The 17,468-nt window shown below is 42.1% G+C and overlaps 1 protein-coding gene across 6 annotated transcripts in view; it reads left to right on the top strand.

Moving 5' to 3' along the window:
- The window catches only part of clcn2c (chloride channel 2c), a 176,704-nt gene that overhangs the window by 131,842 nt on the left and 27,394 nt on the right, over positions 1–17,468 (top strand). For 5 of the 6 annotated variants that reach the window (XM_030109097.1, XM_030109095.1, XM_030109094.1 and 2 more), the window contains 5 exons: positions 9,733–9,866; positions 11,327–11,517; positions 13,509–13,620; positions 15,659–15,729; positions 16,110–16,184. In XM_030109097.1, the coding sequence (XP_029964957.1) occupies positions 9,733–9,866; positions 11,327–11,517; positions 13,509–13,620; positions 15,659–15,729; positions 16,110–16,184 (583 nt within the window). The remainder of the gene's footprint in view (positions 1–9,732; positions 9,867–11,326; positions 11,518–13,508; positions 13,621–15,658; positions 15,730–16,109; positions 16,185–17,468) is intronic. The other variant, XM_030109096.1, reaches the window with a different exon arrangement.

Here is a 17,468-nt window from a genome sequence, read left to right as displayed (position 1 = left end):
GACCGAGCCTCCCCGCCGGCCTGCGACTGAGACGTCCACCCAGGAACATGCAAGTTGTTAGCATCTCCCTTTGTCTAAGATGTAGCTGTTAGCGTCTGTCATCCACTAACATGTAGCTGTTAGTATCTCCCATCCACTAACATGTAGCTGTTAGCATCTACAATCCACTAACATGGAGCTGTTAGCATCTCCCATCCGCTAACATGGAGCTGTTAGCATCTCCCATCCACTAACATTGAGTTGTTAGCATCTCCCATCCACTAACATGGAGTCGTTAGCATCTCCCATCCACTAACATGGAGTAGTTAGCATCTCCCATCCACTAACATGGAGTAGCTAGCATCTCCCATCCACTAACATGGAGTAGTTAGCATCTCCCATCCACTAACATGGAGTAGCTAGCATCTCCCATCCACTAACATGGAGTAGTTAGCATCTCCCATCCACTAACATGGAGTAGTTAGCATCTCCCATCCACTAACATGGAGTAGTTAGCATCTCCCATCCACTAACATGGAGTAGCTCGCATCTCCCATCCACTAACATGGAGTAGTTAGCATCTCCCATCCACTAACATGGAGTAGCTAGCATCTGTCATCCACTAACAAGCAGGAGTTAGCATCTCCCATCCACTAACATGGAGTAGCTAGCATCTCCCATCCACTAACATGGAGTAGTTAGCATCTCCCATCCACTAACATGGAGTAGTTAGCATCTCCCATCCACTAACATGGAGTAGTTAGCATCTCCCATCCACTAACATGGAGTAGTTAGCATCTCCCATCCACTAACATGGAGTAGTTAGCATCTCCCATCCACTAACATGGAGTAGCTCGCATCTCCCATCCACTAACATGGAGTAGTTAGCATCTCCCATCCACTAACATGGAGTTCTTAGCATGTTCCATCCATTAACATGGAGCTGGTGGCTTCAGTCATCCACTAACATGGAGTTGTTAGCATGTTCCATCCACTAACATGGAGTCGTTAGCATCTCCCATCCATTAACAAGGAGTAGTTAGCTTTTGCCATCTGCCTTTGAGAGTCACTGAATGAAGGCAATCAGTGTCATAGTTTGATTGACAGCTGCTGTCAGCTGTGTAACTGCAATGCATGCCCATATATGGTAATGTGAGTTAGAGTGGAGAGAGGAGAAAATAAAAGTCTTTTTTGGGGAAACAACTGCTCCTTGTACCTTTCCTGTTTGGCAAAACTGAACAAAAAATATCACGTTTGATAGGAAAATTAGTTGTCTTTCAGTTGGTGAGGCTTTCAGAGCATTGAGACTTTTAGTTTGGACCCCAGAGGCCTCAGTTTGTGAGAAGCGCGAGATTTTTCCCCATCCGGCTCCATTATAACTGAGAGCAAAAAAAATGCAGAGCGCACCCCAATTCTTACCTGTGTCAACATGCATATATCATCATATTTCCCCACTTATGTTACATCATCTTGTTCAGGAGAACCTGCTGGAACTTTACGTGTGCTCGGTTTGTTGATAGGAGTCACGGTTTAGCCGCAGTCGCCACTTGTTTGAGGTGCTGAAAAAAGGCGACTTTTTTCCTTTTTTCCCCATTTTAACGGATGAGGGCCGGAGCAAGGCAGGATTTCAGACTTCCAACTTTGAACGCTAATAAAATCCACACCGTTAGACTTTTGACAAAGTTGTTCACAACTTTTGTAGAGAAATTTGTCCTCTTTCACGTCGCGTGACTCTTATGTGTGTGCGACAAACGGTCTCGGAGGAGATAATTTTTTCGTGAGGAGTGATTTTGATCAAAATTTTACTTTGAAAGGGAAATAGCGGACTTCCTGTTGGATTTAGGTCAGGGGTGTGAGCGCGTGAAATGTAGATCTTGATGAGACGAACGCATGAGTGTTGGTTTGATCTCTCTCCGACATTCCTGCGGGCCGTAGCGACTGTTTTAGACGTTTTTTGGGATCTAGGTGGCGCTAGAGAGCAGATGGGGCCAATTTTTCCATTTTATAAAATTTTTCGCCGGTCATGATTTGCGTGCCAAATTTGGTGAGTTTTCGTGCATGTTTAGGGGGTCAAATTCGCGTTTATTTGGGCGTTAGTATAATAATAGAGAACGAGGAGGAGGAGGAGGAGGAGGAGGAGAACGACAAACGAACGAAGAACAATAGAGACCTTGCCCTCCGGGCATGGTGGCCTGCGGCCACCATGCCCTCCGGGCTCGGTCCCTAAATATATGGATTGATCAACATAAATAACAAATTTACCCATGATTTGTGCTGCAATGATGACTTAAATTATCACGTTAACCCTCCAGCCTTGTAAGTCTTGTAAAACCTCTTTGAACCACCAGGTGGTGCAGTGAGTGTCTCTCATCAAACTAATGTTTTATCTTTATTTGCTGCACCTTTAAACTAGTTATTTCTGGAGGTTTACTGGCCTGTGTAACTCCATCAGAAGCCGAGCAGCAAATGTTAATGAAACTTCTGTGTGCTCTGCAGGAGTTTCTTTTTCATTTCCACATAATTGCCCGGATTGTATATGTGAATATGTTACGAGTTTCGATTTTGTTGTGTTTTAATTGCCTTTTTAGCACTGACTGAATTGTGTTTCTTTATTTTTTTTTGAGTATTACCTTCAATTCAGACAGCACAACTCCAAATAGTGACGCCTCCTTTGATTGAAATTTGCTTTACAAATAGACAAACGTGGGTGGAGGCACCTGGTGGAGTCTACGTTTACTCAGTTTTTAATTGCCTTCAGACTCATTAATAGTGCATTGGGAGAACACAATAGTGAATGGGATCACCAGCTGCTCTGTGTCATCAGAGCTCCAAGAAAACACACTACAAGCCTTTTTTTGTGGAGGTTGGCCACATTATTTGGTGAAGAATATAGTTTGGGGGCATCATTCACAAATTAGGCCTACAGGGTAATAATTTGAACCCACCCATGTGGCCGTTTTCAGTGATCTGTGTTTATCATTCTTTCTTTTCCTTTTTACTGTTTTACCTGTTACGTTTTTGTTTTTGTTTTTTGTTTTTTCTCAACTGCTTTAATCTGTTCTCTCTTCTGAATTTTCTGCGTGTGTTTATATGTGCAACGTGGGTGTTCTGGTGATACCATTTTGGTGAACACTTTCTATTTCTGGGGTATCAAACAAGTGTCCAAGAGGACCTAAATATATCTTGGACAAATCACCAGTCCATCACAGGGCAACCACAGAAAGAAAGACAACCACACACTCCGGCATCCCCACCGAGAGACGTATTAGGGCTATAAATTAACCTCACATACATGTTTTTGGACTGTGGGAGGAAAAACCAAAGTAGCCAAAGGACGGTTGACTTTACAGAGTGTCGAAATAACAAAGAACATGTTTGTTTGAGTTTTAACTCTGGCAAGCTATAAAGTAATACTACATTAGCTATGTTGATATCAGTATTTTTATCTTTTTTTTTTCTTGAATATGAATTATTTTCCACTTGTGTATTTATATCATTTTTGCACTAAAACTAAAGGAAATCTTGCATAGTATGAATCATTAATACATTGAGTTTGACACCTGTTTATACTCGGCACAGTTATTATTGGTCAGGTATTAAAATTTTCTTGCACTCAGTCATCGGAATACAATGGAACGTCCTCGTTAATCCCCTTGACCCAGTCTTAACCACAAAAATAGATTATAAAGTGTTTTAACAGTACAGACTACCTTGTTTAAGTTCTGTCTATCACAAAATTGTGTCTAAACACCAAATTATAATAGAGTCAAAGGCAAGTTTCATGATATTTTTAGATGTCCGTGCTGTATATCGAGCCACTGTTTGATTTAGTTTAGACTGCTGAAGGGGAAATAATGCACTCCAGATGTCCCATTTATGTGTACCACATGCACACATTTTGTGTGTGTGTGTGTGTGTGTGTGTGTGTGTTTGTGTGTTTGTGTGTTCTGCTTCTCGACATTCACATTTGCATAAAATGTGGCTGAGAGGATCATCAATCACTACAACCACTGTACAAATAAACTGAACAAAAATACAAATTTTTCGCTCTTTTTTTCCATGAGCTGAACTCAAAGATCTAAAACTGTTTCTATGTATTCTCTCAAATGTTTGCAAATTTGTCTAAATCTGTGTCAGTGAGCTCTTCCCCTTTGCGGAGACAATCCATCCACCTGTTAGGTGTGGCAGACCAAGAGGCTGATTAGACAGCAGAGTTGCATTTAATTTTTTGTTCAGTGAACATCATTTACATGTAATGATAAACAGAGTTTGGAAATGTGCGTGGGCAGATGATTAAAGAATGAAGCTGTGCGTGACACATGATCTCGATCGTCCAATATATCAAACCAGCTCCCCGCAGTGACAAATTTCAAGATGTTACGACTTTGTGTGTGTGTGTGTGTGTGTCTGTGTCTGTGTCTGTGTCTGTGTCTGTGTCTGTGTTTGCGTGCGTGTGTTACATTGCAGCATACAGGGGGTGAGCTACTGCAGCCCCCTCCAATCTGAGCATGTTTTTCATTCAAACTGGAACTTATCCATCTCACACCCACACTGCCATCCACCCACACAGACACACACGCGCATTGTGCACTTATGCAGGAACACTTGTGTAACACCTGCCGTGCAACATGCACATATGATGCCATGTACGTTTGCTCACACACCCACACAGATATGGAGAGAATTGGATTCCTTATCTTTTATTTCTGTTCGCCTTTTCCAGATATAGACACACACACACACACACACACACACACACACACACACACACACACACACACGCACAGTCTCGTATTTCTATCCTTGTGGGGACCTTCCATTGACTCCCATTCATGTCTAGCCCCTAACCCTGACCCTTACCCTAACCCTAACCCACACCACAACAAAGCCTAACCCTAAAGAAATGTTTTTGAACTTTTACTTTTTTCAGTAACAACAACATGGTCAAGAAAACACTGTTTCTCCTACTTAGGACCGGAAAAAGGTCCCCACAAGGCACGTCGTTCCACGTTTTGCTATCCTTGTGGGGACATTTGGCCCCAACAAGGATAGAAATACGAGAACGCACGCACACACACACGCACACACGCACACACACACGCACACACGCACACACACGCACACACACACCATAAGAGAAGTGATGTTATGTAATTGTTCCCACACTTTATTTCAAATGCCACTCCAGCAGCACAGAGGAGATGTGGAAAAGCTTTTTTATGAGCCACTGGGCATGATTATAGAGAAGGTGCATTACATCTGGAGTGGAAACACATGTGTGATCTGTTTGTGTGTGTGTGTGTGTGTGTTCTCGTATTTCTATCCTTGTTGGGGCCAAATGTCCCCACAAGGATAGCAAAACGTGGAACGACGTGCCTTGTGGGGACCTTTTTCCGGTCCTAAGTAGGAGAAACAGTGTTTTCTTGACCATGTTGTTGTTACTGAAAAAAGTAAAAGTGCAAAAACATTTCTTTAGGGTTAGGCTTTGTTGTGGTGTGGGTTAGGGTTAGGGTAAGAGTCAGGGTTAGGGGCTAGACATGAATGGGAGTCAATGGAAGGTCCCCACAAGGATAGAAATACGAGACTGAGCGTGTGGGCGTGTGCGCGTGTGTGTATATATCTAAAAAGTAATTTGTTTCCTATGTGTCACATTGTCTTTCTTTGCATTTCATAATGGCCAATTATAGCTTTGTCTACGGTCCACTGTTGTCTCAGTGCGTCTGATGGGAGCGAGGCCGTGGGAGATGATCATATTTTCTCCGGATCATTACAGCCTTGCTTTCATTGGCTCCCGCGCCTTCCTCTCACATCTTCACCACACACACACACACACACACACACACACACACACACACACACACACACACACACACACACACACACACACACACACACACATACACACACACCAAACATCCACACTTGTGAAAAGCCTCTCCACTCTGGACAAGATGAATGATCCACGAAGGCTGGATTTCCGACCTTTTTAAGTCTGTTTGCCTTGGCTAAAATCTATAAGCCCAGGATTAACGTAGGAGAACTCAAACTGATCAGACACGCCGTCCACACAGGGGAAAGAAGGAGGTTCAATTAGGTGAAAAGACGAAAACAGTCAGATTTCAATAGCCTCCTTTAATATCTCAGGAGGAATTAGTGTCAGCAGCATTTGTAGTCAGTTCAGAGACGCCCATTACAATATTCTCTTAGATCCACCAGCAAATTATAAAAGGCTACAAATCTACCAGAAAAAGGCAGATTTTCATGCCTTTTGTATATTTTTTGTGCTTTTTGCACAAATTAAAAAACATATTTTATGCTGATGATTCAACCTTACAAAATTTGTTGTTTGCAAACAGATTTTCTCAATCATGAGGCACGTTCCAGTAAAAATATGAAAAAAAAAATTTATATTCATACTATGACAAGTGGTCTGTTATTTAAACTTTAGAATAAAATACGAACTAAATCAGAGTCCATTTCAAGGACATTAAAAGTACTGACATTGTGTAGTATTTTTAAATTTTTCCCAGAAACTCTTTTAGCAAATTTTTTTTAAATTAAACCTACCTGAAGAAGAATAAAACTGTACAACTAACAAATGTGTTATTTTGAATGCTCGATAACAAGGTATAATATTTCTCTGACTGTAAGGTCCATTTTAGTGCAACATGAAGATTCTAACCTTATGAGTTATTCTATTGTTGAATAGTGTACGATTATGTACTCATCGGCATGGATGCCATGTGTCATGTTTGGAGGAAACCAGGCCAATACCACTCCTACAGTCAAGCACGGCAGTGGCAGCATCATGCTCTGGGGATGTTTTTCAACAAGAGGTGTTGGCAGGCTCGTCAGGATAGAGGGAAAGATAACCACAGCAATGTAAAATGCAGTCATCCTCTACAACACATTGTTGTTAAAACTTTTCCAAAATGAACACATCTGGAGCCGATGGCCTCACACAACTACTCTTCAACTTTGTGCAGTTTGAACCTTCAGTCGTCAATATCAGGCTGCTGCAATTTTACAATGAGATCAGTTTGACTTTCATGTCTAATCAAATGTGCTGCAAAGAGTACAACGTCCTTTCTACTATAGCTAAGCAGTTACCTCGGTTTTTCATGAGACTGCAGTTATTTGGAGGGATCATTGCCAACTAAAATGTATAATTACAATTAGATAGACACTAACTGTACAATTTCAGCTGCAGTTATTGGCAAATGAAATCTCCAGTGCCTCGAGTCATAAACTGAACCTACTTATGATTTCTCAACAGCTGCTGAAAGTGTACTAAACACAGAGTTTATTAAAGAAATTAAAATATTTCATTTTTATTGCAGTGCAGTTTAATAAGGGAGCACATTAAGGGGAGTGCATTTGTGTCACCAGGGCCGACTCAGAAAGCTAATTATGCAATAAATGTATAAAAGTTTGTTTCTTTTGTAGAGGAAAATGGAACTTTTTAGTTTCAGACCCTGTGGCATATAAAATTACATTCTTTTTATTTTTTTTTTAACTGATTTTGATCCCAACATCCAAGAATTAGGTTTGAAACATTCAGCTTGCTCTTGTTACTGTGAGAACTTGCTACACAAGAAACTACATCCTCTGTCAAAAGTATTTCCACTAAAAAATTAATGCTGTTGCCCCTCTTTCAATGCTAAGGGTGCTACAACCACATCTCATTTTGCTTCTATTGTGTGGAGGAAGCCAATATCTCAAACAGAAATACAGCTGTAAACATTGAGCAGATTGAAGGCTCATAAAATCCACTGTTGAGGTGCATTGAAATTCCAGTACACTTTAATGATCGGTGTGAGTTCATTAAACCGTGTGGCGCTCAGGGGGGGTCAGAGGTCATTATCAGGGACCTACAGTGGTGACTTGTCAGCAGTGGGATTCAAACTTCGACGGTCACTTTAACACAATATGCTGTCAGAGACGTCCTCAGAGAGGCAGCAAAGATTCAAAAGGACTATATCTATTAGTTTGTGTTATAGGAGACAGGAGCTTGATACCCCAGTAGAAAAAGACATGGCAAAGTCCACCAGAATGTAACAAGCGACACCTCAAGCACTTAGCAACGGCACATAAATGTAGGGAGTAGCCTTGATGACCATCGTTGATTAAATGTAATATGTATTAAAAGACTAGCCAGATTGTAAAATTGTAGATTAGTCAAGAAAACAGCTTGTACTGATTACGCTTCTTGGTTAAGAGGTCAAATTAAATGACAGATGACCAAGTCCAGTCGACCTGATTCAGTTGCTCTAAATGTTTTGTACCTGGACAAATGAGGACATTCATAGGCTTGATTTAAAATCCACCCTTCTCTTTCCTGCTTATGGGGTCATGGAGTTGTGGAGAGAGCAAAGAAACCATACATCACTATACACAATTTCAACTGTCCATGCTGGAGAATCGAAGGTTTCTAGGCCTGGTTAATACTGCAGCTCCTGAGAGGTCAACCAAGATGATTGAATCAACAGGCACTTTATTGGTGTCAGTGATCTCTCAAGATCAATTCAGTGCATTATTGTATTGAAATGGTGCTTGAGGAAGATGGCCATCAGTTCAACTTTGACTCTGAAGCGAAGTCAGCGCAGTGAGTTGTCACAGAGCCTTGACCGGACCCCTCATCCTGGCTCTGCTCTCGGGGGCTTGGCAGCAGAAGCCATCGAGCTGTTGTGTTCACAGATTTTGGCAAGCCTGGGCCGGAGGAGGAGTCCAATTGTTTATGTGCTGCGGTAGAGAATATGATTCTGCTGAGGCAAGACCTGCTCACACAGTGTAACCCCCCCCCCCCCCCCCCCCCCCCCCCCCACCCCCACACACACACACCCGCAGTTGTTCTGTTCTACCGCTTACATCCGAACGATGTGTCGACATCGTATTGAGCGGTCACAGAAAAGTGTGCCGTCATCATACTTGTCTGAATGGAATCAATGTCTAGAAACTGTGGTGGGCCTCATTCCATCCACACACATATTTTTTTCCCTAAAATTTGATGGTGAAAGAAGGAATGTGGATGCATGGCAGTGTTCAAAAATAAGAAAATGGGAAAAAATATGCTTGGATCTGGGTTTTTTTCAAAAGTGTTGGATGAACTCCCAGGTGGGCTGGAAATGCTTTTTTCATTGTAGCCTCATGGCACAAGAGAAACTGGTTAAAATAAAGTTGTTTTTGTTGTGCACTGAAAAATAAAGTGATCTAGTTGGTAAAATAATGTGACTTAGTGACTTTGTGGTTTGCTTTTGAATGGATAATGGATATGGATGGCAAATGGAGGCAACATTAGGGATTGCAATCTGTCTTTGCGGTGGAAGCTGTTTCAAGTCATTGATCCCAACATGAACCAAATGTCAGGCCATTAAACTTCGACAATAAGTAGGAGGCCCCTCTAGGGAGTATATTAACCAATAATGTAATAATGGCCAGGAATAATATGATAAAGCCGATATATTTGCCACAACCCCCCTAAAACAGCAATATTGTGATTAATATTTTGCAAGTCAGTTGTTATTGGCTGGTTGTTACATTATTTGAGCAGCACTGAAAAGCTGTTTTTAAAATGTATTAACTGCATTTAATAATAATACATAAACAGTAATGTGTTGATGAGAATTAAGATTTTCTTGCTTCTTTTGAACCATTTGCCGATTACTGTTAATTCTACACAGGAGTGTGTTGCTCTCGTAATTTTTGCTCTGATTTGATTTTTTTTTTTTTTTTTTCTGCTGTTCTCTTATGCAGGAAATACAACATCCGTGTGGAGGACATCATGGTGCGGGATGTGCGGTACATCACGCTCAACTGCTGCTACCGAGATCTGCACAACGTGCTCCTGACAGGTCACCTCAAGACTCTGGCACTGGTGGAATCAGCAGGTGAGGAACCAGAACACTCTTTCACACACTGTACAGAGAGCATAATATCACTGATGGACTAATTCCTGTCATGTGCTAATACTGCTGTACGTTTTAAGATGTACAACCTGACCAGCCTCCTCTCTCCCATGACTAATACCCCAACGCTTAATCACTGTCCTAACCTTCCTGTACGATACATCACGCATTACTGTGTTGGTCCATCTCCACCATCATAAACATGGCCTGCTGGGTGCAGACGGCGTAAACAGAACTGCTTCTATATGTGTCTCAGTACTAAACAGCTAAAGTGCATTTTTAGCAGCAATTTGAGGGTGACATTTTCAAGCAGAAATGACAGATTTGAGATGCATCAAAAGCACTCATTTGTTTCCATTTTTTAATCTACATTTGCATTTAAGTCCTCAGCATATTTTTTTTTATGTTAACATATGAAGAGTGCACTCATTTTACATTACAGCAGTATAGCACAGAAATGTAAAGAGGCTTTATTTGCTATTTGAGCAGCACAAATGCTGTATCTTTGCCTTGTCCCGTTGGGATCTGGGATAAAATCAATTCAGCTACAGAAATAACTGTTTTATTAAACATCCCATAGTTGAGCTTCCTTCTGATATGTTAAGTCAGTCACAACAGCTGATTTTTGTCTGCCAAATTCTGTGTGCCTGAAACTGAAGTGCGAGTGGAGGGAGGGAAAAAAATCTCACAAGTGTGATGTTCTGAACGCCCACCAGCGAGAAGACACAACAAAATCTGTTTTTTACCATTGTAAATCCTGTGTGAATGCAGCGTGCTAATCCCAAAATCTGACACTTCTCTGAAATCGTTTTGCTGGACATCGCTGGTGCTGGCAGGCTGGGTATCCCCTCCGCTTCATCCAGATTAGAAGAGGAAAACAAAGTGCAGCGACCTTGCTGATGTGCTCATTAGAGTGATTGATTGACAGCCGTGGTCCCGCTGCAGCTCCCGCCTCAGTCAAGTGCAGATTTGGTATTCCAGCATCGTCTCAATTACGCAATCGTGCAGGAACAATTAGCTGCGGCATTTAACCAAATACATAATCAGCACGTACTGTCACAAAGGCAATTACTTAAAGCAAGCAAAGCTGCCACACACACACACACACACACACACACACACACACACACACACACACACACACACACACACACACACACACACACACACACACACACACACACACACACAGTCGCATACATTTGCTGCATTCTGGGCTTTTGTTATATAACTGAGCTCTGCAGCACTGCAACATGTGTTTGGAAACTCCTGCAGTCTGCTCACTCATCCCTCCCCAAAAACAACTTTCACCATCTTTTCTTGTACTTCCTCCTCTCCCCCGCTGGTTAGTCATTCTCTCTCCTCCAGAAAAACTGCCCTCCACCCCCTGATTTTCCATTATTCTCTTCCCGTCCTCTCCTTTCTGTGTCTTCCGCTCCCAGAGTCGATGATCCTGCTGGGCTCCATCGAGCGCGCTCAGCTGCAGTCGCTGCTCTCGCAGCAGCTCGGTCGGCCCCGCAGGATGGAGTACATCAAGGAGCGGGCTGTGGCCGAGAAGAAGCGCCTGTCGGTGGTGTCCAGCCTGGGCAGCGAGGACGGCGGCCACCGGGCCAGTCAGGAGGTCCGCTTCCAGGTGAGAGGTCAACGCCGCCATCGACCGCAGCCTGTTACCAGCATGGCTGGCCTCGATCCAACCAGGCTGCAAAAGCGCACGACAAGCTGGGAAGAAAACCCCTCAATTAACAGTGATTTCCAAATGAGATCAAAATGAATTGTAAGTGTGCATATTTTGCACAAATGTTGCTGCAAAATTGGGGTGAACATTTACCTGAAGTGGCACAATGAGTGTGGTTACATGAGTGTTTTTAATTTGGAATTGGTTTATTCTGAATGGAGTAATCCAGTATTATATTGATGAGCGTCGTGTTTACATGGGATGAATAAATAATTAAATAATCTCCCACGCCGGGGTCTGCAAAGCATTCTGATTGGACGGTGTGGCCGTGACGTACGAACATCTACCAGAAGTAAACAGCTTTTTTCTCTTCTTTCTTTCTCGGTTAACTTTGGCGCTAGAGCTTCACAAAATGTCCGCGTTGTTAAGCGCCTGTCGATCCACTCATTTCATTATATCCAATTTTTCTAAAACTGCTGTTCAGTAAATCATCTCCAAATGAGTCGAAACGCAGACTGCGAGCCACCATCTGAGAAAACTGTATCATCACAACGGAGCAGGAGCAGAACGACTGGAATGCGCCTAATAAGCATATAATTACGCTTCCAAAGGAAAATAAACCAGCTCATTCAGATATAAACTTAATTCTGAATGAAGTTTTCAGGCATTTACATGGTCATTTTAGAGTGGAATTAGGCTTTATTTGGATTTATAGAGTAATAAAAAGTCCTATGTAAATGTACAGATTCTGTAATATGGAATGACAAATTTATGGTGCTTCAAACGGTCTTTCAAATTTTGTGCAATAATTGGCGGAAACTGAGAATTCTTAGCCATACACATATGAGATCTCTTCCTCCTCCTACTAGTTTGTAATCGTCACAAAAAGACATGCAGAAGCTGCTGGATGAGGGTCCCGAATTGGATTGAGTCAGATTATCAACCGCTGCTTCGATTCATATCTCCTGATGCTGACAAGACATTCACAATCTGAAACTCCATGGTTGTAGAGTGGAGAAACTCTCCAGCAGTGGATAAACAAATTTTTCACAACATTTTGCAACAGTTGGGCACAGCGACCGATCGTTAATGTTAATAGGATATACTATAATTCTGTGTGTGTGTGGTTTCATTGTAAAAGCAACAACAGTGCCGTAAGTTCATTTGAATACATAATTTATTCACTCAGTTTTTTTATCAGCAGCTCTAATGCTGATCCAGTCCTGTGGTTTTTGTTGGTCGCAGTTTGTCTCTTGGTTGTGAGTCTTTCATGGACTTTATATGGTTCTAAAATTAATTAGTTTCCCTTTCTTGTCCTTTTTTAAGACAATAATAAGAATTCTTCATTGCAATAGTCCACATTAAGTCCCTATTTTGGAGAATCTAGGAAATACTCCATAATGGCTCCCAAATGACGGCATTGTGTAACAACACACAGTCATAAAAGAAACACTGTAATCCTGTGTTACATGAGGAGCTGATATCAGCTCAGTAGATTGAGAACATAAATGCTTTTTACAAACATTGCAGGAATCACACTCGGTCGTGTTTTTCCTGCAAGTTTCTCATTTGATCTGGGAGGTTTTGATGGCTGAAACAAGATCTTTTTTTCCCTCCCTCTTTCGCAAATTCATTAACAGAACCAAGCAAATAAGAGGCAGTTTTTTTTAGGTCAGAGAAATTGCTTCATGTAAAGTCATGAGGCGTTGCACCAATAAAAGTTTTTTTTTTAATGTTTTTGTGATTTCTTTGTGAGTCTTCTTCCCCCCCCCCATCCTCCCGCTTTTTGATTTTCCTCCATCTCATCACTCACTAGAAGTGCATCCATTTGTCTAATGAGTCGGCACAAAAAAAAAAGATGGGTGAAAGAGGAGCAGCTTTCTGAGGATTTGGAGTTTTTGGAGAGCTGTGTCTTATCTCTCTTCCTCTGTGTGTGTCTGTGTCTGTAGATATCGACCGAGGAGTCCTCCTTCAGTCCAACTCGTACCGTACCTCAGAAGCCCCTCAAACCCGCTCTGAAGAGACCCTCCGTCGTGGAGCGACCCACCGAGCTCCCCACCAGTAAGACACACACACACACACACACACACACACACACACACACAGTTGAGACATGATAAATAGATGAGGCTATTGAAACAAGACGAGGAAAGGGAGATTTAATAGTTTCAGATGGAGTGAGAGGAATGTCCTCTCTGTCTCTAAACTCACATAACAATGAGAGATTCACTTCATCTCTCTTTCTCTCTCACTCATTTGCTCGCTCTCTCACTTGCTTCCTCTCGCCTACTTTCTCTCTCCCTCTCTCTCCTCAGTCTCATCAAACCATCACTTTTCTTTCATCTCTCAGGTTTCTTTGTTTTTTTTGTTTTTTTGTTTTTTACCAAACTGCTGATTGAAATTTGGGTTGATGTTCATTAAATGAGAGAGTGAATAGCAGGAGTCCACTCTGAGGGTCTGTCAGGAATTGATGTTCACATGTTGGCCTCATGGAGGCGTTGGAGGGGTTCTGCAGACACTGCCGGCTGCTTCCTGTGAGCTACAGCTCTGTTCTCATGCATCTGATCGGGACTGATACGTCACATTCAAACCTTGCAGAGGGAGATTCCTTCACAAGACACTTCTTTAGGTGCACTTGTATAATATGATGTGATCCAAGACGTTAAGTTCTGAAAGTTACACTTTGTTTCACGATAAAAAACTAAACCCTGAATGGGAACATGTTTCAGCTTAATTACTCTCCCCTCATGTAAAACTTACTGAATGAAATCTTCTTACTTTTTCTATGGTTCAATAATAGAAGAAACGTATCAAATACCTAAATTTAAGCATATGTTTGCTGTGCAAATGTTTTATGGAGCTTTGGACCTGATTCTTTTTATTTATTTATATTTTTACTATACCAGCAAAAACTCTGTCTTGTAGTCATTGTTTGGTTTGTAACCACAGGCTCAGCTTTGAACAGGTTTGTCTCTTGTTGTGCTCCTGTCAGCACCTGAAAACACAGCTGAAGCTACACTGAGTGTCACCTCCTGAGCGCAGGGAAAGTTTGCTCTTGGAAATACTTCTCCAAACAGAGGGGAGAAAGAAAAAAAAAAGGCTGAGATAGCACTTAGCTGTACAGTGTAAGAGAAAAGACGCGGCCAGCTGGCTGCAGGCTTGTGTTTGCTCACCGACACGGCTTCATGATGTTGTTCATGAAGAAGGGTCACTTGAAGCAGAATGCTGCTGATTTCTACTCATCAAACCCTTTTTACTGCTGCATATGTTAAACGAAAAGTGTGAGTTATTTTCTCCCTGCAGACTGTTGACAGCTGTGTGGCATTGTGGGTATAGATTCCCTCCAGTTTTAGCCAGGAAGATAAAAAGCTTTAATTTACTATGTTGCCCAAAGCAACATAAAATGTAGTGCAGTTGTCTTTTCTGAACGGATGAAGTCACTTTCCCATTTAACAGCTGTTTAAATAGCTGCTGTGTTTGTCTTGAGGTACATTGGTAGAACAATTATTTTTGGGGTAACAGAACACATATATACATAAAGAAATAATGTTATACAGTAGTGTCCTTCTCTTTGTTTGAATAGTGAAACTTCTGTGCAAAAGCATTTTGTTACATTACAACTATCCGCTTTGCAAAGAAGACATTTATCAGGTTCTCAAAGGAATTTAACAGTTTGACTCAGGCCCCTTTTACATGACGATTCAAGTGAAATGGCACATTTTTTTTTTACATTTTATTTTCAGAAATGTTTCACATTTACAAGCCAATGTCTTGATTATGATGCCCGTTTACACAGTAATAGCAGTTAGCAGCGAGTTATCCCCATTTCCAGGGAGATGGAGTTGTAGCGCTTTCAAGAAGTTCCACCTTGGTCTCCGTTTTCACAAAGTTGTATTTTCCATGGCTCTGACTGATGTTGACACGCAAAATGGTTTTCCATTTTCAACATAACGTTGCGTGAACGGGACCCCAGTGCAGATTCTAGATGGATGATGGATGGAAACCCCCAGTGAGGTGTGACTGTAACAGACTTCATCCAAACAGACAGGATTCAGAATTCACAACCAGATTTAAATCTCCGTTTCCGTCTCTCTTGCAGGCCCAAATGATAATTCTGGCATTGCACTGAAGAACCTGTTCTGCGCCAGTCCGGACGCCGAAGGCCTGGAGGTGAGAGAGGCATGTCCTCGAATACACCCAGCAACACCAACAGCCTCACACGGACACATACGCGCAGTGGCTCACATCCTGTCGCTCACACTTTCTGTCAACCCACACACAGTCCTATGCTATCTCTCACATACAGTCCTTCACGCTCTACAGTCCAGTACCTCCCACACACACACACACACGCACACACACGTACAGGCAGCCTCAGTAAAAAACCTCCCTCACTTTGTTTCAAAGCCTTTCAGGAAAAGTCCTGCACCGAATTTTGTGCAGGAGTTTATTTTCCTCCTGAAAAGTGGCGATACACTGAGGGTGTTTTAGCCTCCTTTCTCTGAGGTTGTCATTAACGCTGTGTGCTTGTCTCTGGTCACCTCCGGAAGAAAAACAACAACGTGGAAAGCCCCACGTCTCCTGAGCTCAGGAGGCCGTCCAAACGGGTCCGGATATCTGTAGTGGTAAGAGCCACCGACCCGGGTTGCCCGCATGCCTGGAGTCCGCCCGCCCCCGGTTCATTAGCCAATCAACCGACTGTCAAACTCCACCCTCGCCATTTCATCCCGGGGCTAATCCCATCCGCCGATGGATCGTGATCTGGGTCCGGCCCGTCAGTGCCATCGTGCCTAAAGAGTGTCGTTCATCCTTTTCCGTGTCCGACCTGTAACCCCTCGTCTGTTCACCTCTCACCACCTCTAGATGTTACGAGCGAGAGTGTCTTCAGAATAACCAGAGTCCATCAGGCTGTTGGCCCCTAAACAGAACACTTGACCACAGAGATACTCCTACTGCTTATTGCTAATGCAAGATGCAACACCTGCTTTTGTCAGTGGGATAAAGAAAGAGTATTAAATCCATTTGTTTTGTGTCTGGATGCTGCAAACCAAAAAAAAGTATAAGATAGTTTTACCAACCTGCCCTCAGTTTTCACCAGAATCTTCTCCACAGATTTGTGTATCATGCAAGAAGCAAGCAAGACTCTGTTGTAAGCTTTTGAAATGAAAAGTATAATTATAAAGGTGAGAAGAATTTTGAAAATCTGTATGTTTCACTCAAAAAGTCAAGTATAGCTAAAATAATTTAAAAAATACAAAAATTCAATATGTAACATGTTTAAAATGACAGTATGTCACAAAGATCATCAAAGAAAATTCATTTGAAAATGACGACACATTTTCTTAACAGTTTCCATGTAGAATAAATATTGAAAACAGTTTCTTGAAAACTTTTCACACACTTGACATCATTTTTGTTTGTGTTTTGTTACACAAGACACTTTGTACCAACTGGAACCATATTTCATTTGTTTCTCATTTACTTCTATAGTACCTAATATATTAAACCACTTAATCAAACAAATCACAAAAGAAACTGTAGTTTTATGTATTGATAGGCCTATTTTATTTTATTTTTATATGATGGAAATCTCCACATCCTCATGAAATGTGGATTTTTTTTCTTTTTCCCTGAAGAAAGCTGCTCGTATCAGTTTCAGATTGCAGTCTGGATGCGGTGGAGTTGTGGTCAAGAGTTCTCCCAACACGACCTTGTTAAATCAAGCATGCTGTGCTGTCCATCATCAGCTGTGTCACCCGAGGTGTCCAATCAGTGACCGCCTCCCAGAGCGGGCCCCGGGCGCCCTGCTCCTGGTGTGACCTCAAAATCCCGTCTCATTCACCGTCACTGGATTGTAAACCGAGGCCTTCAGAGTATGTGATGTCTGGGAGAGGCGTCGAACTGGTGTG

This window comes from Salarias fasciatus, chromosome 14, assembly GCF_902148845.1.
Source record: "Salarias fasciatus chromosome 14, fSalaFa1.1, whole genome shotgun sequence".
Lineage (NCBI taxonomy): Eukaryota > Metazoa > Chordata > Actinopteri > Blenniiformes > Blenniidae > Salarias > Salarias fasciatus.
This window is presented reverse-complemented; position numbering and strand designations above follow the sequence as displayed.